We start from the raw sequence: 27,663 nt of genomic DNA, 5'->3' as shown, positions 1-27,663 counted from the left end.
CTATTTCACCCATCCTCCACCTTCCTCCCATCTGGTAACTTTGTTCTCTATAGTTCAGAGTCTGATTCTTAGTTTGTCTCTTTATTTCTTTGTTCGTTTGTTTTGTTTCTTGAATTCCAAATACAAATGAAATCATTAAGTATTTGTCCTTTCCTGACTGACTTTTTCCATTTAGCATTATACTCTCTAGAGCCATCCATGTTGCTCCAAATGGCAAGATTTCATTGTTTTTTGATGGCTGTGTAATATTCCAGTATACCTATCTGTCCATCTATAGCAACATAGATAGATACACACACACACATTCCATATCTTCTTTATGCATTCCTTATCGATGGACACTGCTTCCATATTTTGACTATTGTAATTGATTCTGCCATAAACATCAGGGTGCATATATCAAAATAGTGTTTTCATATTCTTTGGGTAAATACCCAGTAGTAGAATTACTGGATCATATGGTAATTCTTTTTTTTTTTTTCTTCTTTTTTTGAGGAACCTCCACACTTTTTTCCACAGTGACTGTACCAGTTTGCATTCCCAACACAAGTGCAGGATGGTTCCTTTTCTCCATATCCTCACCAACACTGTTGTTTCTTGTTTTTGATTTTAGCCATTTTAAACAGTTGTGAGGTAATACTTCATTGTGATTTTTGATTTGCATTGCCTTGATAATGAGTGATGTTGAGATCCTTTTCATGTGTCTGTTGGCCCTCTCTGTGTCTTCTTTGGAGAAATGTCTGTTCATGTTTTCTGCCCATTTTTTAATTTAGGTTATTTTTTTGGTATTGAGTTTTACAAGTTTTTTATATATTTTGGATACTAACCCTTTATCAGATGTCTCATTTGCAAGTATCTGCTCCCATTCAATAAGTTGTCTTTTAGTTTTATTAATTGGTTCCTTTGCTGTGGAGAAGTTTTATTTTGATGTAGTCTCAATGGTTTAGTTTTGCTTTTGTTTCCCTTGCCTTTGGACACACATCTAGAAAAATGTTCTGGGTCACCTGGCTGGCTCAGTCAGAATTGCGTGCAAGTTTTGATCTCAAGTTTTTGAGTTTGAGCCCCACAGTGGGTGGAGAGAGTATGTAAAGACAAAATCTTGAAAAAAGAGAAAGAAAAATGTTCCTGTGGCCAGTGTCAGAGAAATTACTGCCTGTGCTGTCTTCTAGGATTTTTATGATTTCAGGTCCCACATTTAGGTTCTCAATCCATTTTGAGTTTATTTTTGTGTATGGTTTTAGAAGGTGGTCCAGTTTCATTGTTTTGCATGTTGCTCTCCAGTTTTCCTACCACCATTTGTTGCAAAAACATTCTTTTTCCCACTGGATATTCTTTCCTGCTTTGTTGAGGATGAATTGACCCAGATGATCATGGATTTATTTCTGGGTTCTGTTCTGTTCCACTTCTCAATGTTTCTGGTTTTGTGCCAATACTATACTGTTTTGATTACTATACCTTTGGGTAGTATATCTTGAAATCTTTGATTTTACTACCTCCAGTTTTGTTCTTACTTTGTTTTAAGTAGGATACATGCCTAACGTGGGGCTTGAGCTTATGTCCCTCAGATCAAGTTGCATGCTTTACCAGCTGAGCCAACCAAACACCCCCCCTCATTCTTCTTTTTCAAGATTGTTTTGACTATTTCAGGTCTTTGGGGTTCCATACAAATTTTAGGGTTATTCTAGTTCTATGGAAATTGCTGTTGGTAATTCAATATGATTACATTAAATCTGTACATTGATTTTGGGTAGTATGGCCTTTTTAACAGTATTTGTTCTTCCATTCAATGCACATGGGGTGTCTTTCCATTTGTTTGTGTCATCTTCAGTTTCTTCTCTCAGTGTTTTAGTTTTTAGAGTTAACCTCCTTGGTTAAGTTTATATCTAAATTTTTATTTTTAAGATTTATTTTTATTTTTATTTATTTGACACAGAGACATCACAGATAGGCAGAGAGGCAGGCAGACAGAGAGGGGTAAGCAGGCTCCCTGCTGAGCAGAGAGCCCAATGTGGTGCTCCATCCTAGGATCCTGAAACCAGGACCCAAGCCAAAGGCAGAGGCTTAACCCTCTGAGCCACCCAGGCACCCCCCCCCCCCCCAGATACTGTTTTTGATGCAGTTGTAAATGAGATTGTTTTCTTAGTTTCTCTTTCTGCTACTTTGTTTTTAGTGTATAGAAATACAATGAATTTCTGCATATTGATTTTTGTATCCTGTGACTTTCTGTATTCATTTAGTAATTTAGTAATTTTTAGTAATTTTTTGATGGAGTCTGAGACTTTCTTTTAAGAGTTTCTTCTAGTGGATCAATAAAAGCTGTAACTTTTTTTTTAAACAGGTTTTTTGAGCCTTCACTGCAGTGAACTTTTTGTTACTTTTCGAACATTTTTATTACCCAGAAAAGAAAGCCAGTACTTCTTAGCCATCTCCCCACAACCTCTCCATCCCCTTGAGCCCTAGCGTCTTATGTACTAATTATTTGCCTCTATAGATTTGACCATTGATACATACTCCATTGTATCAATAATGATGGACATTTTGGTTATTTCCACATTTTGACTATAGTGTGTAATGCCACTGTGAATGCTTGCATACAAGTTTTTGTGTCAGTAAATATTTTCTTTTTTTTTCTTGGATATATACCTAAGAGTAAAACTTTTGAATCATATAGTGACTCTGTTTACCTGTTTGAGAAAATGCCAGAGTTTTCCAGAAGTAGCTGCACCTTTTTTTTTTCTTTTTTTGCATTCCTCTCATACACTGCTGGAGATAATGTAAAATGATAAAGCTCTAACTTTGCAAAATGAAATTCTGAAGTGTTTTTGATTTATAGCTATATTGCCCATTATGTATCCACTAGTTGTAAGTGGTTATTTAAATTAAGTAAATAAAGGTAAGAGCTCTGTTTCTTAGTTTTACTAGTCTACATTACAGGTGATCAGTAGCTATGTCTGGCTAGTTAGTGGTTACCATCTTGAACTGCACAGACCAGTCATTTCTATCATTATAGAAAGTTCTTTTGCAGAACACTGGTATATAGAAAAGGTGATATTGTGGGTTCATAGCAGCATCTTTATTCCTGAAAAATTTAAATGCATTCAAAGCATATCATCTGTCTTCAAGATTATCCATTAAGCTAGTATTCACTTACTAGAAAGAAACCTCATGGCTTGTGAATGTATTTTAAATGGATCACATTATTCCATATACTTATCATATACATTGCACCTAATACAGCATAGTTTGTGAAAAGGTTATTGGGTTTGTCCCAGTGAATTTAATACTTTATTTTGTATGATTCTATGCATAAGGCACTGTGTTTGAACTATGGTGGCAGAATAGATATATGGGTATATAGATACATCAAGGTTAGACGGTGCTGAGTGTATAAGAAAAATACTAAGTGATAAAAATATTAAGTGCTACATAAATTTAGAAAAAGAGGTATTTTCTGGCTAGGAACAACCATGGATGCTTTAGGGTGAAGGAGCCATTTAATTTGTACATTGTAATATTTCATCTAGCAGAAATAGGGGAACTGAATAAAATATGGAAGGAATAATGATAGCAAAAGGGAGGTACCTGAGAAATGTAGAAAAGAACATGTTCCATCTACCTGAGTGTAGGTAGAATGGGGTTGGAGTGGTAGAATGAAACAAAATTAGTAGAGTAGTTTGGCTCCTGATGATGAGGCTCTGGAAAGCCATGCTAAAATGTTTGGATTTAGTGTTCTGTAGTCTTTGAGGAGCCACTGAAGGCCTTTTAGCAGAGCAATACTTGTGGTAGAGCTACGTATTAGGGTTATCTGGCAACAGCTACTGAATTTCCCCATTTCAGGGCTTTATTTATATAAATAACTTATTTATATAAATACTCTTTATAATAATACTAGAAAATGTGGACTGGAACTTAGTTTTAAGAATGTAAGAGATTTAGTATGAAATATCCCTGACTATAAGGAGTGAAGAGGAAATAGTCACACAACTGTGCTTGAATAGGATGATGCCATTAACTGAACTTGAATATTAAGAGAACAAGGAGCCTTTGAAGGATGAGGTTGTGTTTGAATATGTGGAATTTGAACACTTAACAGGACCATCCATTAGACATACTCAGTAGGTCATTGGAAATGTGTCTCTTTAGCTCAGAAGAGAAATGAAAGCTAAATTATAAATTGAAGAATTATCTACATTAAACATAACTATTGAAGAAAATGCAGTCCAAAGGGAAGGAGTGGGGAAGGACAAAATAAGAGCTAACTGCAGGAACATTAGTTGACTTGAGCACAGGAGACAGAAAGGTGAGGAAATGTAGGAGGCCATAGCTCCCAGATGCCAGGTGTAGTATTGGAGGAAGTCTGCTCAGCAGTTGAAAGTACTGTCTGTATCAAAATTGGGAAAGACCATTTGCCCTTCCTTCTCCTGTTCTCTCATTCTTTGCGCATTAATTCTACCATTAGGTTCTGTTCATTCCTAAATTTCTGTCAGATTCCTTTTTTCTTTTTCAGCCATCACTGCCATTGCCTAAAGATAATTTTTTTTTTTCCTTTAGGACTATTAGGATAACCAGGTCCCTTTCTGCTGCTATCTCTTCCCATGCATTTATTTTTTAAGATTTTTTATTTATGTATTTTACGTATATTATGTATTTGACACAGAGAGAGACAGTAGGAGGAGTGGGAGAGGGAGAAGCAGGCTTCTCCGCAGAGCAGGGAACCTGATGCAGGGCTTGATTCCAGGACCCTGGGATCATGACCTGAGCCGAAGGTAGACATTTACCAACTGAGCTACCACGCGCCCCTTTCCATGCATTCTTAATATCAGAGTTACCGTTTTGAAAGATAACTTGATATGAACTCCTGGCTTGGCAACTTCCAGTAGTGACCAGCACGTACTTGATACTCAAGAGCATAACCTTTCCCTTTTCAGTCCAGTCTAACTTTTCTGTCTCCTGGCAGTTATCTGAGCTCCAGCTACATGGAATTGACATACCTTCTCTTATTTCTATGCTTTCATTTGTGCAGAATGTCATTCCTCTCTTACCTCACCCCTCACTTCTCTTTCTTCACTCTTTACTTTCTCTTCCTGTTCTACTAATTAGAAATGTCTTTCCATTGTAGTACAGTCATGAACGGGGTTTGGCAAACTATGACCTTTGGCCCGTGTCTGGCCCACTGCCTGTCATTATATGGCTTGAAAGCTGAGAACAGCTTTTACATTATTTTTTTTAAAGAGTGTATTCATTTGTTTGAAAGACAGAGGTCACAAGTAGGCAGAGAGGCACGCAGAGAGAGAGAGGGGGGAAGCAGGCTCGCCACTGAGCAGAGAGCCCAATGTGGGGCTTGATCCCAGGACCCTGAGGATCATGACCTGAGCCGAAGGCAGAGGCTTAACCCACTGAGCCACCCAGGCGCCCCCAGCTTTTGCATTATTAAGTATTGAATAGGAATCAACAGAAGAAGACACTTTCATGACATGCGAAAAATCAGATGAAATTCAATTTTCCTGGCACATAGCCACAGGCATTTGTTTACATATTGTCTGTAGCTACTTGAGTGCCACAGTGGCAGAGTTGAATAGTTGAGAGACTTAAGGGCCTCAAAGTGTAACATATTTATGATCTGGCTTTTTTACTGAGATAGTTTTCTGACCCTGGTCCATATCTTTATTATGTCATCTACGAGTAACCGGAAGTCTTAGTACTTTTAACAGAACAATGTTTAAGAGTTTTTATTTTCATCATATTATTTATTTATTTTCATCATTTGGAATAATAATTAAATCTGCAAAAGCTCTGTTTTTTATATACAGTATTTGCAATGTTAAAATATTTCTATAAATAGTTGTTCACCACCAGGTCCTTTTGTTCACTACGCCTTTCACTTAATCACTCAGTGGCAGATAATCTGGGACTTTCGTCAAATATTAGAGAAAAATTCATGGAGAATAATAAAAAATTCTCTCCAAATTGGTCAGAAATTGCCATTAACTCATTTTCGTGGAAGAACTCCTCAGTCCTTCTGACTCCTTGCAACTTGATAATTTTGGAGGGAATAAATGGGAGAATTAGGAAGAGACTTTTGGTTGGAATACCTCTAAACTGAGTTTTTCAATGACAGAGATTGTGCTTTATTCATTTTTATTTCTCTAACACTTGGCAGAGTACCAGGCACATTATAATCATTAATATACTTGAATTAAGACCTATCATGAAGTATTATTCCATAGCCACTTTGACATATTGTTAATAATTGCCACAGTTTTATTGCCATATCTTGAAAAACTTAAATTATATACTAGTTTTAGTTGCTGTTACCATAAAAAGGTTTTTTCCATGTTCTAAGTATTCTTTTCTCTTTGAAGTTCTTATGACTTAATATATATTCTTTCAAAGAAACCAAAGTTTATTTAAATACTTTCTTCTTTCTTTAAATTAGGAATCTGAAGAACTTTCTTCTGATGAAGAGATGAAAATGGCAGAGATGCGACCACCATTAATTGAAAGCTCTATTAACCAGCCAAAAGTGGTAGCTCTTAGTAATAACAAAAAAGGTTAGATGTTGAAAGCACTAGGAATAGAAATGGGCTGAATTTATCAAATTTATAATTTTTAAAAATAAATTTCACTAAAAGTCATTATATTATTTAGAATACTTTTTTGAAACAATTTTTAAAATATGCCTTCCTAAAAGGTCTGTTCTTTATCCCTCTTGTTTTTTAAAGAAGACCCTTATTAGATATTTTCTCTTCCCTCATGCAAGGTTATGTATGAGGGCGTGGGCTTTATAGACAGAAAAACCTGTGTTGTGATTCTGTTTTTGCTGCTTATTTGTTGGGTAATCCTTGAGCTGCTTAATTTTATGCATATGAACTTATCTAACTTGACATACATTGAGGCTGATGAAGTAGTTTGTGAGTATCAAATGTGCTAGATTATTCAGTGTACTCAGATCTAGCACAATACCTGATGTAGAATAGATGCTTGTTATTTTATCTGTCCTGGAACTCTTTTTAAACCATCCTCACACCCCAGCCATTTTTTTTCTTGTAATAGAATCTCTGACTCTTCTTAGACATGAAAGGGAACTTGAAGGATATCTATCCCTTCCTTTCACCCTTCCTTCACTCCTCCCCCCAGTGCCTGAACGTGTCTGTATTATCTCTACCAAATATTCATCCAGTCTTTGCCTTTATGGCATTAATGAAACTTACGTCAAGGTGCCTCTAGATAGTTTGGTTTTCATAATAATAGTGATAGTGATATGTGTTTGAGTACTTACTAGTTCCTGCTTACTGTGCTATCTAACCGCACAAGGAAGTTGAAGAGGAAGAATAATATCTAGTAAAGAACTTATCTAGGAAAGAAAGGAATAATATCTGGGAAAGAAAGTCATCTTGCTTAACAGTATTTTAAAAATTAAGACTCCAGCGCCCAGATACCTTAAAGTTGAGTATAGAAAGCCCCATGTACTATTATTCCCAACTGTAAAGAAAATCCAGACTACTCAGACTGTGCCCCTAAGATATTTGGAGCAGAAAAAATACCTTTAATTCATATAATTTCCTTTGACTCTCTCTGTATATACTATTTCTGTGATGTGGGTAAAATTTCATTAAAAAGTCTTCAGGGCTGTAAAGATATTAAATCATTTCGTTTTTTCATTTTGTTTTTAAGTAAGCTTTTTTCCCAGCCTGGAGCTCGAACTGAAGACCCTGAGATCAAGAGTTATATGCCCCACTGACTGAGCTAGCCAGGTGCCCCAAGTTACTATCTTTTTTATCATTACTTTTAAAAATATAATACTTTCTGATAGTACCTGCCTATAATGGCATATGAATATTGTCTGTTTCTGATTATATAAAAAACAAAAGCCATCTCATATATTGATCATTTTTTTAATATATAATTCTTTGAAATGGTTTAAAAATAGCAGGAGAGAGCTCACCTTGTGAACTTTCTTGATTTCTTCGGTGTTTTTTTTAATTGACTGTATTGCCCATTTTTATTTTCAGAATAGATGAAAACAATTCCATACTTACATGAAATAATTTCTTCCCCAGGTTACAAATCTAGGCTGTGAACTCTACTGTTTATTCTTTGTTTTTATGTCTTTTTGAAGTTGTGAATGAGGGGGTACCTGGCTGGCCCAGTCCATAGAGTATGCAATACTTGATCTCTAGGTTGTGAATTCAAGCCCTATGTTGGGTGTAGGTCCTACTGAATAAAATACTGTGAATGAGTGGAAGAGCCTTATTCACTAAAATTAATTGATGGCCTTAGAAAAACTTTGTATAATATAATCTTGTCAGTAGTTAAAACTGAATCAAATTCTGGATAATCTTAACAGATTATATTTGTCAAAAACTTAAAGATATCATGAGTTTTAAATTATTTAATCTTTGTGTATATTAGGACTGAATTTTCAGAAGTGCTTTTATTTATCTTCTAATCCATAGAATTCTTTATATATTGAACCAGGACAATATAAATGTCATTTGTCATTACTGCAAAGTATTAAACGCAAATCCTTAGTGACTTTATCAATAGCTTAAGTTTTTGTATTTCAGATGATACAAAGGATACAGATTCATTATCGGATGAAGTTACACACAATAGCAATCAGAATAACAGCAACTGTTCTTCTCCATCTCGGATGTCTGATTCAGTTTCTCTTAACACTGATAGTAGTCAAGATACCTCACTTTGCTCTCCAGTGAAACAAACTCATATTGGTATTAATTCCAAAATCAGGTTTGTGAACATCTTAATAGAATAATTTATTTATACAGTAGAGATAATAAGGCAAATAAATATATATGACTAAAACAAACCAGATTTCACAAATTAATATTATAGAAGTAGTTCAGGTAGTATATGATTTCTTCCCCATTTTATCACTACTTATTTAGGTTTGCTACATTTTCATTTGTAATAGTTTTTTTTTTAAAGATTTTATTTATTTATTTGACAGAGATCACAAGTAGGCAGAGAGGCAGGCAGAGAGAGAGAGAGGAGGAAGCAGGCTCTTTGCAGAGCAGACAGCCCGATGTGGGGCTCGATCCCAGGACACTGGGATCATGACCTGAGCCGAAGGCAGAGGCTTTAACCCACTGAGCCACCCAGACGCCCCCATTTGTAATACGTTTTTAAGTGGGAAAGAAAAAGAGCATCTGGCTGCATCAGTTGGAATACCATGTGACTTTTGATTTTGAGGTTATAGATTCAAGCCTCACACGGGGTGTAGAGATTACTAAAAAAATAAACTTCTTTTAAAAATGGGGAAGAAAGAATTTAAAATATTCTAATTCTCTTCATTAAAAAATTGGACACTGTAACAGTATTTTTAGATATTAAAACAAACATGTTTAGAGTAATTCAGGTTGAAATGGGTATTTTTTAGATACTCATTTTTTTTAAGATTTTTATTTATTTATTTGACAGAGAGCAAGATCACGAATAGGCAGAGGGGCAGGCAGAGAGTGAGAAGCAGGCTCCCCGCTGAGCAGAGAGCCTGATGCAGGACTCAATCCCAGGACCCTGAGACCATGACCTGAGCCAAACACAGAGGCTTAACCCACTGAGCCACACAGGTGCTCTGTTACTCATTTTTGAAGAGTGCCATTAAAGGGCATTCAGTACTTTTAACTACTTCTGTATCTTTGAATTAGTCCCAAATTTGTAGGTCAGACTCTAAACAAGACTTAATTCCTATAGGCTAAAATTAGCTGAAGTTTAAAACAACTGTTATTTGGGCTTTCAAAATACTTGGCTATCAAAATAAGATGTGTTGTTTTACCTTCATGTTAATGTATCAGCTAGGTGCTTATTAGAAAGATTTGGGTTACTACTGAACCCAAAGCTTACTGTATGGATAATTTTTAGAGTAAAATGGTTCTTAAATTCCAGACACAGTTAAGTCAAATTTTGTTTGTGCTGATTTGTGTTGTTGTAGAAGGAAAATAGATTTTATGTCACAAAATGAGTTTAGCTATTACGTACTTATGAATAATTATTTCTGCCCTCTGAATTTGAGGCTGAGACCTAGTGTGGTAGTAGAATAATTTTTATAACCTCTTAGATGTTAAGATAATGATTAATTTTGAAGTAATGTTTCCAGTATTTTGTTGAGAAATAGTTTAGTATTTTATAAATCATGTTTTTTGGGTAATGAAATAAAGGGTATCAAAGGGATATATCCACAACTTTGTTGTATTTCTGTAATGAATATAGTCTGTTACCTAATGGGAAGATCAATCCTAAGGAATATTTGTTAAACATAACTTGAATATTTGTGCAAGAGGGCACAAATATGATTTCATATTTGTGTGAAATATAAGTAGGTTTATTTCCACAAAGCAGAAATAAAATGTTTTCTGTAATTTTAAAATAGCACATTTATAAATATTTGCCAAATACAATGAAATAACTTAGAAGAGTGATTAGATTTAGTTTTGCTTTTGATCTTCAGATTTTTTTCAGTCTGTATTGTTTAGTTTTATTTTTTAAATCACCATACAATGAAACTGACTTCTTGGGGCACCTGGGTGGCTCAGTGGGTTAAAGCCTCTGCCTTCAGCTCAGGTCATGATCCCAGAGTCCTGGGATTGAGCCCTGCATAGCGTTCTCTGCTCAGCAGGGAGCCTGCTTCCTCCCCTCTCTCTCTGCCTGCCTCTCTGCCTGCTTGTGATCTCTGTCTGTCAAATAAATAAATAAAATCTTAAAAAAAAAAAAAAACTAACTTCTTGTTGAGTTCTATAAGTTTATATTTTTAGTATAACCTACCTACTTTTTTTTTTTTTTAAGATTTTATTTATTTATTTGACAGGGTCCTGGGATAGAGCCCTACATCGGGCTCTCTACTCAGTAGGGAGCCTGCTTCTCTGGTTCTCTCTCTCTCTCTCTGCCTGCCTCTCTGCCTACTTGTGATCCCTGTGAAATAAATAAATAAAATCTTTAAAAATAAAGAAAAAGAACCTGAGCTTTATGATGTTTGTGATAAAATTATCTTTGTTTTAGACAAGAAGATGAAAATTTTAACAGCCTCTTACAAAATGGAGATATTTTAAATCATTCAACAGAAGAAAAATTCCAGCTTCATGATAAAAAAGACATTAACTTACCTGAATATGATTTGAATATTGAAGAGCGATTGGTTCTTATTGAGAAAAGTGTTGACTCAGCAGCCACATCTGATGAATCTCACAAACTAGACCATATCAATATGAACCTTAATAAACTTGTAACTAATGATACATTTCAACCAGAGATAGTGGAAAGATCAAAGACACAGGATATAGTGCTTGGAACAGACTTTTTAAGCATTAATTCTAAAGGAGAAGCTGAGCCCTTGGAAAATGGAAATAAGTATTCTAATCTGGAATGTGTAAATAAGATAAATGGACATTCTGAGGAAACTCCACAGTCTGCTAGGAGGACTGAACCACATGGCACTGATTCTTCTGTTGATATGGGTGTTTCCAAAAGCACTGAAGATCTCTCTCCTCAGAGAAGTGGGCCAATTGGATCTGTTGTGAAATCTCATAGTATAACTAATATGGAGACTGGAGGGTTAAAAATCTATGACATTCTTAGTGATAATGGACCACAGCAGCCAAGTGCGACAATTAAAGTAACATCTACTGTTGATGGAAAAAATATTGTCAGGAGCAAGTCTGCTACACTTTTGTATGATCAACCATTGCAAGTATTTACTGGTTCTTCTTCATCTACTGATTTAATATCAGGTACAAAGGCAGTTTTCAAGTTTGATTCAAATCATAATCCTGAAGAGCCAAATATAATAAGAAGCCCCACAGTAAGTGGCCCACAACCTATGCCTCAGATGTACGGTCCTCCTCAGTATAACATCCAGTACAGTAGCAGTGCTGCTGTTAAGGACACTCTGTGGCACACCAAACAGAATCCCCAAATAGATCATGTCGGTTTTCCTCCTCAGCGCCTTCCTAGATCAGAGAGCACAGAAAGTCATAGTTATGCTAAACATTCTGCCAATATGAATTTCTCTAACCATAACAATGTTCGGGCTAATACTGGATACCATTTACATCAGAGGGTTGGTCCAGGAAGACACGGGGAAATGTGGGCCATCTCACCAAACGACCGACTCATTCCTGGAGCAACTCGAACTACGATTCAGCGACAAAGTAGTGTTTCCTCTACAGCTTCTGTAAATCTTGGTGAATCAGGTCCCACAAGGCGGGCCCAGATTCCTGAAGGAGAATATTTATCATACAGAGAGTTACATTCAGCGGGAAGAACTCCAGTGATGTCAGGATCACAGAGACCTCTTTCTGCACGAACATATAGCATCGATGGTCCAAATACATCAAGGCCTCAGAGTGCTCGACCCTCCATTAGTGAAATACCAGAGAGAACTATGTCCGTTAGTGATTTTAATTATTCACGGACTAGTCCTTCAAAAAGACCAAATGCAAGGGTTGGTTCTGAGCATTCTTTATTAGATCCTCCAGGAAAAAGTAAAGTTCCTCATGATTGGAGAGAACAAGTACTACGACACATTGAAGCCAAAAAGTTAGAAAAGGTAATTAAATATGAATTTTTTATTTTCCTTTCTATAAAATTATTTTTCTTAAAAATATTTGGTATTCTTTGTTTCTTAAGGTGAAACAAGATACTCTGAATTACTGAATATATACTTATATTTGAGGATTTTATTCTTGGTACTTACAACAGAGTTCAAGTTTAGACTTAGCCAGACTCAAAACAACTGAGATGGTAGGATATGCTTCTTTTCTGTTTCTTACTCCCCAGTGTTTCCTGATAAGCTAAAATGCATTTCATATGTTTAGTGTATATCTTTTTTAGACTGTGCCATACATACTGTAAATAATACATGCATCTACATGTATACCTCTGTTTAGCATTTTCTGATCTCCCTCTCTCATCTATTAATAATTATTGGTTATGTAACTATGTGTACGAAAATAGTAGTCTTACTATATAATTAGCACAATAACAAGAAATATCCTAAATGTAAATATTTTATCTAAGATTTTTTTTCCCAGTCAATGTTTTAAGACTAACACTGTCACTGACACAGATGGCTTCTAGCATGGCATTTACTCTTGACTTTCCTGAACTGCATTTCTGACCTATCTAAAATCAGATGTCTTTGGCTCTAATGAAGTTTGGAAATCATTGGTAAAATAACTTAAGATCATGTTTAGCTTATTTGTTTGTAAAAACAGCTAAATGTATACAACCTCAATTAGTCATTTAAAAAACTTCCTTAGGTCCAGTTTTTCAAAAATGAATGCCTAAAATACGATTAGTACCCTGTATCAATTCACATGAACCTCTGCTTACCATTGTTAGCTCTTTTCAATACTATCACCTTAAAATAGCTGAACATCTAATGGCCTTGAATCATACTCATCCATTTTGTCTCATCTGTAGCTGTACTTATTGTTGAGGCTCTTCGAACTTGTGTGCTTTTTCTAAGGAATTTAGAAATTACTTTTATTTTTTTTGAAGATTTTATTAATTTATTTGACAAGAGATCACAAGGCAGGCAGAGAGAGAGGGGGAAGCAGGCTCCCCGCTGAGCAGAGAGCCCAACTTGGGCTTGATCCCAGGACCCTGGGATCATGACCTGAGCTGAAGGCAGAGACTTCAACCCACTGTGCCACCCAGGTGCCCCAAGAATTTGGAAATTACTTAAGCAAAGGAGTACCATCGCTGTTTTGTAACAAAACTCCTGGAGTTATTATGGAACTAGAAGGAGGAAGGGCTATAGGTATGGTTTGTTTTGCTTTGCTTTGTTTTGAAGAGAAGGAAGAGGCTATAGTTAAGTTGATTAAAAATAAGAAATGTATTGATGGAATTGAGACAAAGACAAGAATTCAAGAGACAGTTTCGAAACAGACTCTAGAATAGTTTACTTGTGATTGGAATATTCCTCTATTAAGTGTCTGAGGAAAAGGAATTAAGCTTGAGTGGTACCTTGAATAACTGTTTGTTGGAAATGCCAACATAGAGAATGAAGAGCAGATTTGGTGAAGAGATGAATTCGGTTATCATTATATTCTGTGTAGTTGTTATCTCAGGTGCCTGTTCTCCCAGTACTTTCCTGTTTGATGGAGATGTACCTAGACTTGAGTACATAGGAAGCAAGTAGCAGCTACCCTTTGTTCATTGTACCTCTCTGCTTTTTATATTTAGAAATTGACCATTCAGTTACTTCAGGAGTACATGACAGTAATTTCCCAGTTTTGCCCACTGATAATTTAGAGGTGAGGATTAGTCCAGTGAAACTAAGAAAAGCCTTGTGAGGACACAGAGCAACATGATTTAGACTACCAAACTTGAAAGCATTGGTTAAAAATGATGGAGGGTGAATGGGGAATCTGTTTGCTTCTCTGCAATTCCTTTTCCTCCCCCAAACATAATTCTTATGGTCTAGTAGATATTTGAAAATATTTCACAATGCCTGCCCCACCTCTAGAAGTAAGTCCCCAAATCAGAAGTTGCTACTTTGCCCTCCTTAATGCTTAGCATTAATTTAAAAAAAAAAAATAGATAAATTATTGCAGCTTACTTGTTTTTTTAACCTTCTGTTAGTAACTCCTCCTTCCCTTCACTGCAACAAACTATACCTGGAACCCAAACATATAAATAGATCTCACCTTATCCTTCTGAAGACTTATCTAATTAAATTAATAATTCTGGTAAGAAGCACTCAACCAGAACATCATTAACATAATATGATAATTTCCACATTTAGTTGCTACTGTACAAATATTAGCATGGAGTGAATAGCAGTCCCCAGGACATATTCCTTAATTGAGCTCTGCACAAATGTGTTGTGCTGTGACAGGGTGCAATTTTTTTTTTTTTTTAAGATTTTATTTATTTATTTGACAGGCAGAGATCACAAGTAGGCAGAGAGGGGGAAGCAGGCTCCCTGCTGAGCAGAGAGGCCCGATGCAGGCTCTATCCCAGGACCCTGGATCATGACCTGAGCCGAAGGCAGAGGCTTTAACCCACTGAGCCACCCAGGTGCCTCGACAATGCAATTTTATGTAGGTGTCTATGCACAGGCCTGAATTCACAGGCCTGGACCTTTCTGAGCTTCAGCCCTCTTAGTCAGTGACATATTTATTTACAAAACCAGTGCCCAGGACATATTCCTTAATTGAGCTCTGCACAAATGTGTTGTGTTGTGACAGGGTGCAGTTTTATGTAGGTGTCTGTGCACAGTCCTGAATTCACAGGCCTGGACCTATTCTGAGCTTCGGCCTTCTTAGTCAGTGATATATTTACAAAAACTCTAGATATGTTCAAAGATGTCCTAAAAAGCTTTGTTCCGGGATCTACATATAATTAAAAAGGGTCATTTGGACCATCAAGTTAAGAACATGATAAAACTATTTGTAGTACTTCAGTGTGTGTTGTTTATGTTTCTATCTGTGATTGTGTGTATAGTTTCTTTATTTTTACATTATAATAAAATGTTTTGGGTATCTCTGAATTTCCTCTGCCAAGTCCTAATTGCTTGTGAAATGGTCTGGGAAAGCATAGGCATGGCCTGTTAAGTTTAGCTTTTTCTTTAGTCATTACTTTGGAATCCACAAAAAAACCAAAAGTGTACATTGTAATTTGGCACATTAAGTTTTCTTAGTATTAGAGATCAACTTCATAATCTGCAGAACATATATGTATTCCCTAGGAATAATATAGAAATGCTTGTTAGCCATTTCTGTATTTCTTGATAACAAGCCATGCTCAAAATATGGTTGCTCTCGGTTTGACCATAAGACTCTCATATTCAGGGACTCCACACAAAGGAAGAGCATGTAACAGCTCTGGGGATTAATAAGCAGGAAAAATGAAAATCAGGCATTGTGTTTATTGAGGTTCATTTCTCAGGCAGCTCTGGGATTGGTGATAAGGGATTCATCAGTGTAAGGATTTCATCAGTGGTTCTTCCAAGTTTAAGCAGCAAATGCCACTTACTCCTAAAATGAAATCTTAAGTATCTATTTATATGAATGGGAGAAACCGTTTTTAAAAGTACATTGTCTAACTTTTTTCCCGTTGACTATAGAGCAGTGGGAGCCTTCTGTTATATCCTAAAACTTTATGTATATGTTCAACTTTTTTCTAACTTTAGACATGTTTCTAAGGGAATTTTTTTAAGAAATTACCTTAGACATGTTTCTAAGGGAATTTCTAAGGTAATTTTTTTTTTTTTAGAAATTATAGTGGTCAGGAGCCAGGTGTGTTTTGCAGACTTATGCTATGAATGTATGTATGTTTAAATGCTCCATTTATTTAATAATGACATAAAATTCTATAAAATGAAGCAGACTGTAGAAATCCAGTTTAAGTTAGAAATAACTGGTTGGTAAAAATGTATCTTTATAAAAAAATTAGCTTGTGTTCCATATATAACTACATATGTACACATACGTCTAGGTATGGCATCAGTTTCTCTTTTCTGACAAACTTCTAATAAGATGAGTTAGGAGTAAAGGAAATGATAGCATCATAAAAGCACTGTTTGCTTGTACTTTCTTCTTTAGTGTTTAAACATGTGAATGGTTGGATTTACATGTAGTTTATGTGTATATGTGTATGTTGTCATGTAAATATATGGTAAATAGTGCCAATTTCTTGCAGTGGCACTTAAAATTTGATGCATGATATTCCTGTGTGGTATTGGGGTTACTTATAAATACGTCTTTGTACATAACATGTCTTGTGAATTTTGCATGCTACACTAATCTCTGTTAAATCTATCCCCTCTTTATTCAGAGCATGCTGTCAAGGTCCTTTAATTCCAATTTTACTGCTGTAAGCAACTTTCACTATGGCAGCTCTAGGGATCTGCATGGCAGCCAAGGCAGCCTTGCCTTGAGTGTTGCAGACGGAAGAGGTTCTGGTGGGCACATTTTTCGAGTGAGTACCTGCAGTAGACCAGTACTTTTAGTACACAGAAGAAAAAAAAAAAAACCCCACATTTTATTGTTTTCACATTTCTAGAAAATAAGTTTTTATGGCGGGTTAGATATCTTGATTACCTTCTAGTTCTTCCATGGCTTAATTCTGAAACTCCCTGCAAAGTTGATTTAGTATTTATCACTTAAGTTTCTTTGGTTATAAGCTAAGGATGTAATATACTCTTGTTTATGTAAATAGGGATGAGCAATTGAAATAACCGAGTGTTGTTTTTTTTAATTATTATGCTTTGTGGTGTTTTCGCTTAATAAAATTTGTTAGTCTCCAAAATTCAAGTTTGAAGGTTGTGCTATATATATAGTACACAGAAGTGTTGTGGGGAAGAATAATTTTTAGTTTAGTAATTTAGAATTGGCAAATGAGAATCACTACCTGGAAGTAAGTTTAATCACAATTCACTGAATCTGATTAAATACAAGGCTGGAAAAATTGTAATAAGTACCAATGAAAAGGCAAAACCCAAATCCTTTATTATACATGTTTCAGTGTAGTCATTAATGATGAAGAAGGAAGGTTTATTCCTCTAATGAAAGTTAAGGGTAGGTGATAAGAACGGCAGAGAAGGAGAAAGAACTGAACAACTCTGGTATGGCTCTATTTTAAGATTTTTCTCTTCATAACAGCTTAAGGTGGTAGCATGGCCTATAAATAAATATTTATTTCTTCCCCTTACCTTCCATTCTGAAAAGATTTTTCTCCTTCTACAACATGATTTTGTCTCTTTCCCCTAGTTTTATTTCCATACTGACTCTGCTTACTTCTGGATCCTTGCCTTATCCCAAGGGTCCTCATCACCAACCCCTTTTTAATACACTGCTGGCTTTGCATTGTTGTGTTCTAGGACAAGAGTGGTCTCCCGGATTCACTTTGCTGTGGCTGGACCTCACCTTTCTTGCTGTGCCATCTGTTTCTGTGTTAGAGTCCTAGCAATTGTTTTGTAATTTATCACTTTGAAATGGAGAGAGAAGAGAGATAGCTATTAAGCCCTGAATTTCTGGTACTCATTCCAGCTGAAACCACAGAGTGAAGACCAGGGGCTTTTATTAACTCAAATAATCTTGATTGTCATCTGGAACGATTGTTTTTCCAAACTCTTAAACAGTGGTATTTTTTGTTTATTATTCTTAAACTCATAGCCTTTGACTTTGTTGCATTTTGCTTTTTCATTCATAACATATTTGTTCTTTTAAAAACTAGATAAGGTTACATATTCAGGCTTGAATTTAAACTTCAAGCTATGACCTAAGTTGATTACTGTGCATTCCGAAAGCACATCTCAAAAATGGGGAAGGAAGGCAAAATATTCATTGCATAAATACACAAAATTAGATCAAACCAAATCTAAAAATGCTAATCAGTGCTTTGAACCAGCAACTAAACTGCACATGATAGCTCTATTGCAGATAAAGTTTCTTAGATTAAGTCACAAAGCCCTTAGGCTTATGTGTATCCTGTGCCATATCATAATGAAGTAGATTTCAGATTATTTTTCAAAATGATGATGTAGTGTATACATAGCTGTGTTGCTAGCCACATATTGTTTTGAAAGTAACAATAGTGCTATTTATCACGGTCCCTTCAGTTTTTAAAAATATAGCTGGGTGTGTTTAGAACTAAATTAAAATGAAAAGTATGGGCATCTTGCTTCCTAGCATATTATAAAAAAATATATTCAGAGACAATGAGCTATTGAGTTTGTTTTTCTCTAAAGCTATCAGTGAGATAAACTATAAGGATATTATTGACATACAAAAATACAAACTCTAGTTAATTTTTAAAAAATTCATCAAAACATTGGTTTTAAAAATACTGAGCTGTCCAATACTAGTGTGATAGAATTAAGCTTAAGTGAATTTTAGAAGACTGTGTGTTTATTGGTACTGCCCATCATTAATAAGAAAATCTTGGTGGGCACTGTGCTGTTAAAAGAATAGCAGTTTTGGTGGGGTTTTTTTAAGGGAAAAAAAGACTTTTTATAGTCTCAACAGGAGTAAATTTTAGTTGCTCTTAAAATTTGGGACTTATAACTTTTATTAATAACTAAATTGTTCACATTGTTAAAAGCTAGGTATTACTATAAGTAAAACTAAATACATCATGAAGAAATAGCTTAACAGTGTTGAATGTACTGAGATATTTTTCCTGTTTTATTGAGATATAATTGGCATATCATATAGTATTAGTCCAAAGTGTACATCATAATGATTTTTTATATATATATAAAGAAATGATTACAACAAGTTTAGTTAATGTCCATCATAAAGATACTAGTATTGATGGCAGTTATGATCATAATGTTTGACTTGGTTCTTCATCTTTCCACTACCTATAATATTTTTTCCTACTCTCCTTTCAATTGTCATCATCATCATTTTGGTTTCACATCTGAAAGAGCATTATTTGTTTACTTTTTATTTTCCCCTCATTTGAAGCATCCCCAGACATCCTGTCCAGGAGATCCTTGTCAAGATGATATATTCCTTTCAGGACAGCCGAACTACTCGTCAGCTACACTTAGTCACAAAGATGTTCCTCCAGACAGCTTGATGAAAGTAGGTGTTCAGGAAATAAATGAAGACATCTCTTTGAACTTGTTTTATAGCTTTTGAACTGGAAATAACTATGCTTAACAGTAAAAATAATGTTTTGAGGACTTTTCCTCCTTGATTAGTAAAGATTTTTAAAAACTAATTAGGAAATATGAAATAGATTTTTACTCTGTTATTTCTTAGTTTAGTCAATGCTTTTTTTCCACCGTGGAAAATTATTTTATTGTTATTATTTCTCTACTGTCATCTGCTTATTTTATTGTTTCAGACTGAGGCTTTTTAGCATCCTGATAGCAAACCTTTTGGAGAATTAAAGATGAACCTGTCTTAAATTCTTCATTTGAGGATGTTTTACTATTATTAAAGGCATTTTAAAATACTTTAAATGTAATTAGAAATCACCTTGGAAGACTTTTTGTATGTGGTAGAGTAGATGATGATCGGATTCTTATGGCTTTTGTAACTAAAGCATCACTTAGAAAATTTACTTTTCTGTCACCAACACCAGATTGATAATTCTTTCCTTTAATATTCTCTCTCAGCTATTCTTTCTCCTAATTCCATATTCCTAGTATAGCCCAATACAGTTTTGAAGCATACTTAATGTATTCTATAAAAACTTCCACACTGTTCTTGAGAGTGGGTACCCAGCCCTATAACATAAGTTCATACATAACTCTATGTTACCCTTTTTTTCTGTTTTTCTTTAATTGAGCTATGTTACTCAGTTTCTTTTTCTTTTTAATATCACATTTTGTAGTTTAGGTTATTGGTTTGTTTCATACTTTTATTTTCCTGAGCCATCTACTAATGATAGCTTAATATTTTCCATGGGTATGTTTAACATTGATGTAAAATGTCAGGTACAACTCAGAGTCTAGGTATCAGGCAGTCTTAGCATGGGTCAGAAGTAATTATTGTTTGGAAAATTTTCCCCAGAAGAAAAGTATTGAATCTGCACATAGGAGTAAATGATACACGCTTGGAGAGAGTGAGTACAGTCCACAGAATTGTGCAGAAGTAATAAAGTGACAACACAACCAATTAAAGGCTCCTGCCAGATAATTGCTTCAAATCTACCATGTTCAATTAGTAAACAACCACAATTTTTTAAAAAAAGATATAAGGATAATAGAGTACCTCATTCACTTTTTCTCCAATCAATGTAAGATTTGGCATGGAGTGATGATATCTTTGCGTTCTGTTAGAAATCTCCAGTTGGAAACTTGTAATGTTCCAAAGTCCAGAATTAACTAAGTTCTGAAGTGTAACACAGTAAAAAAGATAACTTTTTAAAGTAAAAATGTTCACTAAAGCCTAACTTCTTTGTTTCCTTCAGCAAGGTTCATATAACAAGAGCATGTAGTTATGAAACAATTACCATAATCTTTTCCCAAACTTTTCTACTTTGGGATAATTTTAGGATAATTTTTGGGGATAATTTAATTTTCAATATTTCTCTTACAGTTTTTCTATAATTCACTTGTGAATAAGATCACCTTTTTATTGATAATCAGTAAGAAGTTTTAAATGATTAATCTCTGAAAAATATCTCCCCTTCTATATAGCATTCTCTTTATATGCAAATATTTATAATCCAAATGTAAACTTATTTTTCAGATAGTTTCCTCATACTAGCATAATTAGCCACATTTGCACAAAGGTGATTTTAAGTGTAAAATTCAGATTCAGTCTAAACGAGGAGAAGCATTAAAATAAGGATAATTCTTTTTCTTTTTAAGGTTTTATTTATTTATTTGACAGATCACAAGTAGGCAGAGAGGCAGGCAGAGAGAGAGGGGGAAGCAGGTTCCCTGCTGAGCAAGGAGCCTGATGCAGGGCTCAATCCCAGGACCCTGTGATCATGACCTGAGCTGAAGGCAGAGGCTTAACCCACTGAGCCACCCAGGCGCCCCAAAACAGGATAATTCTTTAACAACAAAATATTTATCTCAAGATATTTTGTGTAGCTTGCAAAAAGTAAAATAGAATGTTAAGGTTTAAATTTTGTGATTACTGGTTTATGGAACTAACATTTAGAGAGTTTAAAAGTTGCCAACTGTTACACACACTCAAGAAGTAAATTAGTTTTCTACCATATAGCAGCATTAACTTGTTAATTCTGGAAAGAAAGAAATAAAAGGAAATAGAGTCAGATTAGGAAAAAAATCCTACCACAGAAATTGCTACTTCTGTTCAGAAGAAAACATGAACAAATGCATCTTCTGTGTATATGTGAGATGGAAAAATTTACCCTTTTAATGGGCTTAAATTTTAAAATTTTGACATAATTACCATTTTAACTTTTGGTTGCTATAAGAAAAACAGGTCCATGCATATTGAACAGAAAAGCAGATAATTTTAAATGTTAAAATTTTAAATTTTAAAGTATTTCCTTTCATTTGAAACCTTTAAAGGGTGAAAATCTATCTGCAAGCGTTTAAGCAAGTTTAAAATTGATAGTTTTTTTCTTTTAAAACTGCAAAATTAGAAAAAAATAGTGTGAGTGGCTTGATATTGTGCGATTTAGAATGTTAAACTCTAGTGCTTTATAATGTTCCAAGAAGAAAATCCAGATATTTGTAATGAGAGATTATTGTTGGTCATTTTAAGACACTTCGTGTTTTTCTTAGATGCCTTTGATTAATGGACAGATGGGCCAGCCCCTCAGGCCTCAGGCAAATTATAGTCAAATACATCACCCCCTTCCTCAGGCTTCTGTGGCAAGGCATCCCTCTAGAGAACAACTAATTGATTACTTGATGCTGAAGGTGGCCCACCAGCCTCCATATACACAGCCCCATTGTCCTCCTAGACAAGGCCATGAACTGGCAAGGCAAGAGGTAAGAATAATCAAGAATATTTGAACTATGAAACTAAGCTTTTAATGTACTTCATAGGATATTTAACTATTAGCAATAAATCCATATAGAATTTTAACATAGTTTTACCAATTTGTTGAAAGGTTTGGTTTCATATTAAGTTTATACAGTGTCAGACTTAATGGTTTAACTTGACTCCATGATCCCCTGTGTTCTGATTAGTTGACATAGGATTCAGGGTTTTGGATGTGATTTTTTTTTTCCTAAGGTGGTTGTTTATAAAAAACCATTTGATGAGACTCCAGTAATTAGATCTTCTTCAGGAATATGAATAGGAGACCATGAAACGTGACTGGCCTATTATGGTTTACTATTGTTGTTTGATACTGAGAGTTTGAAATTTGACTATCCTCCAAACTATTTTGAGAATTCAGTCTTCCAAAGTACATAAAAAGTGACTAATCATACATTTACACGTTTTTATAGTTTATTGATAAAATAGTACTGTTAGAAAGTGAGGTAGAGAACATGTGCTTTGTTCGTTTTGGCTTAGTCTCTGGGGAAAGGAGTATTTTGTAACAAGTTTAGTTCTTGATCTTTTTTTATAGCGTGGTTATAAAAATATTATCAGCTGATCATCAGTTCCAATGTCTTGGAAGCATATAAACGGGTTCAGGAAATGAGTTGATATCCAACAACCACCCGGGGATTTTTAAATATCTTATGAAGCCTCCAGGAAACAGTGATACTATGTAATTTAGATGTTTTACAGATAGAAACTGGCAGTAAGTTGATAGTAACTGTGTGTGCTCCATATCATTAAAATCCATGATACCTTAAAAAAAAAAAAAAGATAGCGTCAGTAGTAATCGGTTGCCTATCCTTGTAAAATAGCAGTAGGATAAGTTAGGAGCTATGCTTTATAATCCTAGCTGTGCCTTTAACTCACTAACTCATTAACATAATATTCCATGTCATGGTTTCCCTTCATATAGCTGAGTATTTATTTTAGATGAATCTTTATATATTTTACCTATAGTTAAATACTGTGTTGTAGCTTTTTCTGAAATATTAGTAATAGTTTATTTTCATATTAATTCAGATTCGAGTGAGAGTTGAAAAGGATCCAGAACTTGGGTTTAGCATATCCGGAGGTGTTGGGGGCAGAGGAAATCCATTCAGACCTGAAGATGACGTGAGTTTGTTTTTATGTCCTTGAGATTCTCATAAGGTTTTATTCTCTATTGTCTCTTGTACATAAGTAAAAATCTAACAGGTACTTATATAAATGTAGACAGATACCAACTTTTTTACTTCTCTCTGTATTGTTCAGCTTTCTGTTTTGAAATATGATCACTTCAAATTAATTGTTTGAGGAAAACAGATTAAACCCCCAGGTTTAAATGTTCATTACATTGTGAAGTGATTTTTAAATTTGGTTATTATATTTCTGCACATCTGTACTTTAAGAGAAGTCATTATACTCAAGTCAGAATTACCAGCACCAAAAATAACAATATTCAGAGAATATGGTGAGAAAACTCGTGCTATGATTCAAGTATTTATATACTGTCAAAGAAAAATTGTTCCTTGTTATTCTGTCATTGATGCATACTGTTTTCCATTAAGTGTTTATCTTTTTTGTTGTTATTAAAGGGTATATTTGTAACAAGGGTACAGCCTGAAGGACCAGCATCAAAATTATTACAACCAGGGGATAAAATTATTCAGGTAACTAAGATACATCTTTTTATTATTTTCTTAATTTTTCATTTTATAAGATCTGCTTTCTCATCAAGTAATTATTAAATGTCAGATTTTTAAAATAGTCCTTTTGTGAAGGTTATCACTAAATATTTGTGGATGAAAATAGTGGCATTTCCTATAGGCCACTTTCTAATATTTTCATAGTTGATCATATTTCTTCCTAGAACCTTGGAAAAACCACTGATATTTTTTAATACATATTCAGTATATCTTAGCATTTTGTTAGAGTTCAGGAATGTTAACTTCTTGAAAATAAGAACGTGAAGGATGCTTTTTGTTTGTTACAAGAATTAAAGAATTAAAGAATTTAATTAATGTGAAGCACTTAGAACTATGTGTCTGGTATATAGTAAGACCTCAATAAATGTTAAGCCTAAATTATTAGAAGTGTAGTGTTTACCTGCTGGTCCAAGGCAATAGAAAGAGTAGGCCTTGCCCTCTGGTATCCTTGCATGTTGGTGACCTCATTTATGTTTTAGTGCATACACATTGAACACCATACCTGGCACTGTATTTTAGCCAGGTGCTTCCTAACATTGGGTTGCTGCATAAGAATCATCTGAAAACATAGACAAGATACAGGTTCCTGGGTCCCACCTTCAGAGATTTTAATTTCGTAGATGTGGGCTAAGGCCCAGGAGTCTGCATGTGTTTTCCATCATTTTCCAGAATGATTCTTATTTTCTGTCAGGTTTATGCAGTACCAGCAGATATTTAAATGTACACATGCAAATAAATTACTATGAAATGTTTTTCTTAAAGACATTTTTCTTCTTTCCTCTAGGCTAATGGCTACAGTTTTATCAATATTGAACATGGACAAGCTGTGTCCTTGCTAAAAACTTTCCAGAACACAGTAGAACTCATCATTGTACGAGAGGTTTCCTCATAAGAATTGTGGACAAAAAAAGGGGGAAGGCAGCAAGATTTATTGGAAGATATTTGCAGGAGAAATTAATATTTTGACTATTTTTATATGTAAAGAAGAACTCAAAAAATTATGTTCAAATTTGTACATTAATGAAATAATGGAACTTGTGGTCAGAGGGAAAGAACCACTGTACAGTATATAGGGGAGACTGGTGAATTCATACCATATAAAAGTTCTTGTTAGGTTTTTAAACATACCAATCAAGGCTACAAAAACAAACATATGTTGTTTTTGTATAGATTGTAGGTTTATTTTTGGATTTCATACACATGACTGAACTCTGTGCAAGGCTCTAGTTGGCCTTGATTGTAGCCCAGAGACAGATGGCAGAGCTTTCTGTCTCATAGCTTTTGTGCCCTTATTTTTATTCAACTCGTATTAATGTTTTTCTGCTGAAACTACTTGTTTTTAATGTGGGCAAGAGATTTGAAGTGTTGGTTTTTGCTATGTGCATATTGAATTGAAGAGCGAGTAGGTGAAGGTGGTGCTGGTGGGTTCACTTTCCAAGGCCAGATTAAAACAGTCACTTCCTATAAAAATCTGGAAGCAGAGATTGAAAAAGCTCTTAATGTGTTTTTATTAATAAAATAATGCAATAAAAAATGTAATGTCTTTTTAAAGAAATAAAATGACGGTAATTGCATTTTATGAGCTCTACAGGATCTGTTCTTGTCATAGCCATTGACAATACATTTGCTACTGGTGATTCAATTTTTAATTTTTTAGTCACAGGAAATTTTTAACTCTTATGTAGATGCATGTCCATGCATTTTTTTTGTGATATGGAAATCTCTTGATTTTTTTTTTTTGCAAATAGTAGTCCTTGCAATCTGTTTTATAATTAGTATTCCATTTTAATCTTAATTTATAATTTTTATTTTAAGCAGCACATGAAACTAAAATGGCCAGTTTTAAGATTGTGTTGCTGTAACACAAAGTGTAAGCAGATTTAGGAAAGCCTCTGGATTTTGTTTGGTCTCACATTGCCTTGGTAAAGTAAAAGGAAACAGTACGCATGGAGCTAGGAAACCAAAGTAAGTTTGTGAAATTGGCACAGTGATAGAGAATTGCTGTGGAGAGTTGTAGAGCAAAGGGATGGGTCCTTGAGGCCTACCAGTGTGTAAAGGTATTCAAATAAAGGGCTGTTCCTAAAGGTAACATTAAATGTGAACTCAACACTTCAGAGTCTTTAAAGGGTTTCTAAGTGTATCAGTGTAATAGAATAGTGTTTTACCACCAGCTGCCTTTGTTCTCATTAGTGTAACAAATATTTCATAGTTGTTTATCAATTTGTTTATCCAAACCATTAACTTTATTTGTTTCTGTTCTGTCTTGTAATTCAATAAAATTTGAATAACATGCAATGGTAAGAATTAATGCATGGTTATTTGGACCAGAAAAAAGTGCCACAGAAGACCAATAACTGTTTTTAGTCAAGGCTAACCTGGAGCCTTTCATTAGAGCAATATTCAGTTATTGCACTTCATTTTTAATTACTAAGAAATATAATTTTGGAATTTTTAATCTGTTATGCTTTGTTCTTCAACCTTGTTTTAATTAAGATTTTTATAGGACTAGCAAAAATGGCAATTTACATTATTTTTGCAAAAAAAGTTGAACCCGCTCTTTCTTGCTAGTCAGAATAAATAGGCAGTAATTTTCAAAAGATGTGAACTCAAATATTGCACTTCTTTCGAGATATTATCACTTGGTTATTGTACTGTATAGTTTTAATAATATTGATTGAAACCCTTTAACAACTCTTTGTAAATTTTAACTCATTTTAGTTGTTTTTCAGTACTATTTACATAGGAATTGATTTTTATGGATATAGTAGAGGAAATGTGCTGTATTTTGATAAAATTCATTTACTGTATGCGTGTTGTAATCTCTAAAAAAATAATGACAAACAGCTTCTTAAGACGAGCCTCGGTGTTCCCTTTATTCATAGTTTATTTTAAAATACTAATTTCGGCACACTTTTTAAAAATTTCAGACAATTTTTCAGTCACATTCTATTTTTAATAAGGAATACATAAAATAGATATAATGGTGACATTTTCAGCTATTTTATCTCTCATCAGATACACAGAGGTAATTTTGGAAAAGGAAATTTGCCACAAAAAATGATTGATTAGTGATCTAACCTTAAGTTAACTGTCTACACATTATATTGATATATTACAAATGTTCCAAGTATTACATGCACTAGTGCTTTATTCTCCTCTAGTTAGTTAAAAAAAATTTTTTTTGTTCTTATAACATATATAGTTGAGTAAGAAAGTTAACAAAGAAGATAACATGATAGATTATGTAACAAAAAATTAATAACAAAATGTTTTGCACTTTAATTATATACCCATAATTTTCTTCTAAAATATTGGAAAACTAAAATGAAGTTAGAACTCTGTTAGAATTTTTGTTTTGGTTGGCAATGATAAGGTTTTAAAATTTGAGTGGAAAATTAAATCTTCTGAGGAAGACATTTTTAGTTTACATATTGTTGAGTAATTTATAGTCAAGGCCCATTCTCATAACTGACATTATTTAAATATTATGCAGCAAACCATCACAACCAAAACTATCTCATTTT

The 27,663-nt window shown here is 34.3% G+C and overlaps 1 protein-coding gene across 10 annotated transcripts in view; it reads left to right on the top strand.

Annotated features, from left to right (window-relative positions):
- The window catches only part of ERBIN (erbb2 interacting protein), an 81,173-nt gene extending 54,210 nt beyond the window's left edge, over positions 1-26,963 (top strand). For 2 of the 10 annotated variants that reach the window (XM_032336104.1, XM_032336103.1), the window contains exons 18-24: positions 6,437-6,551; positions 8,568-8,751; positions 11,017-12,562; positions 22,184-22,393; positions 23,475-23,567; positions 24,029-24,103; positions 24,924-26,963. In XM_032336104.1, the coding sequence (XP_032191995.1) occupies positions 6,437-6,551; positions 8,568-8,751; positions 11,017-12,562; positions 22,184-22,393; positions 23,475-23,567; positions 24,029-24,103; positions 24,924-25,031 (2,331 nt within the window). In that variant the 3' untranslated portion in view covers positions 25,032-26,963. Of the gene's footprint in view, positions 1-6,436; positions 6,552-8,567; positions 8,752-10,825; positions 10,867-11,016; positions 12,563-16,797; positions 16,942-19,433; positions 19,554-22,183; positions 22,394-23,474; positions 23,568-24,028; positions 24,104-24,923 lie in introns of those variants that run through there. The other 8 variants (XM_032336097.1, XM_032336099.1, XM_032336102.1 and 5 more) reach the window with 8 other exon arrangements.
- The last annotated feature ends 700 nt before the right edge of the window (positions 26,964-27,663 follow it).

Source organism: Mustela erminea, chromosome 3 (genome assembly GCF_009829155.1).
Source record: "Mustela erminea isolate mMusErm1 chromosome 3, mMusErm1.Pri, whole genome shotgun sequence".
Taxonomy (NCBI): Eukaryota; Metazoa; Chordata; class Mammalia; order Carnivora; family Mustelidae; genus Mustela; species Mustela erminea.
The sequence above is the reverse complement of the archived record's forward strand: the minus strand, read 5'-3'. Positions and strand labels throughout refer to the sequence as shown.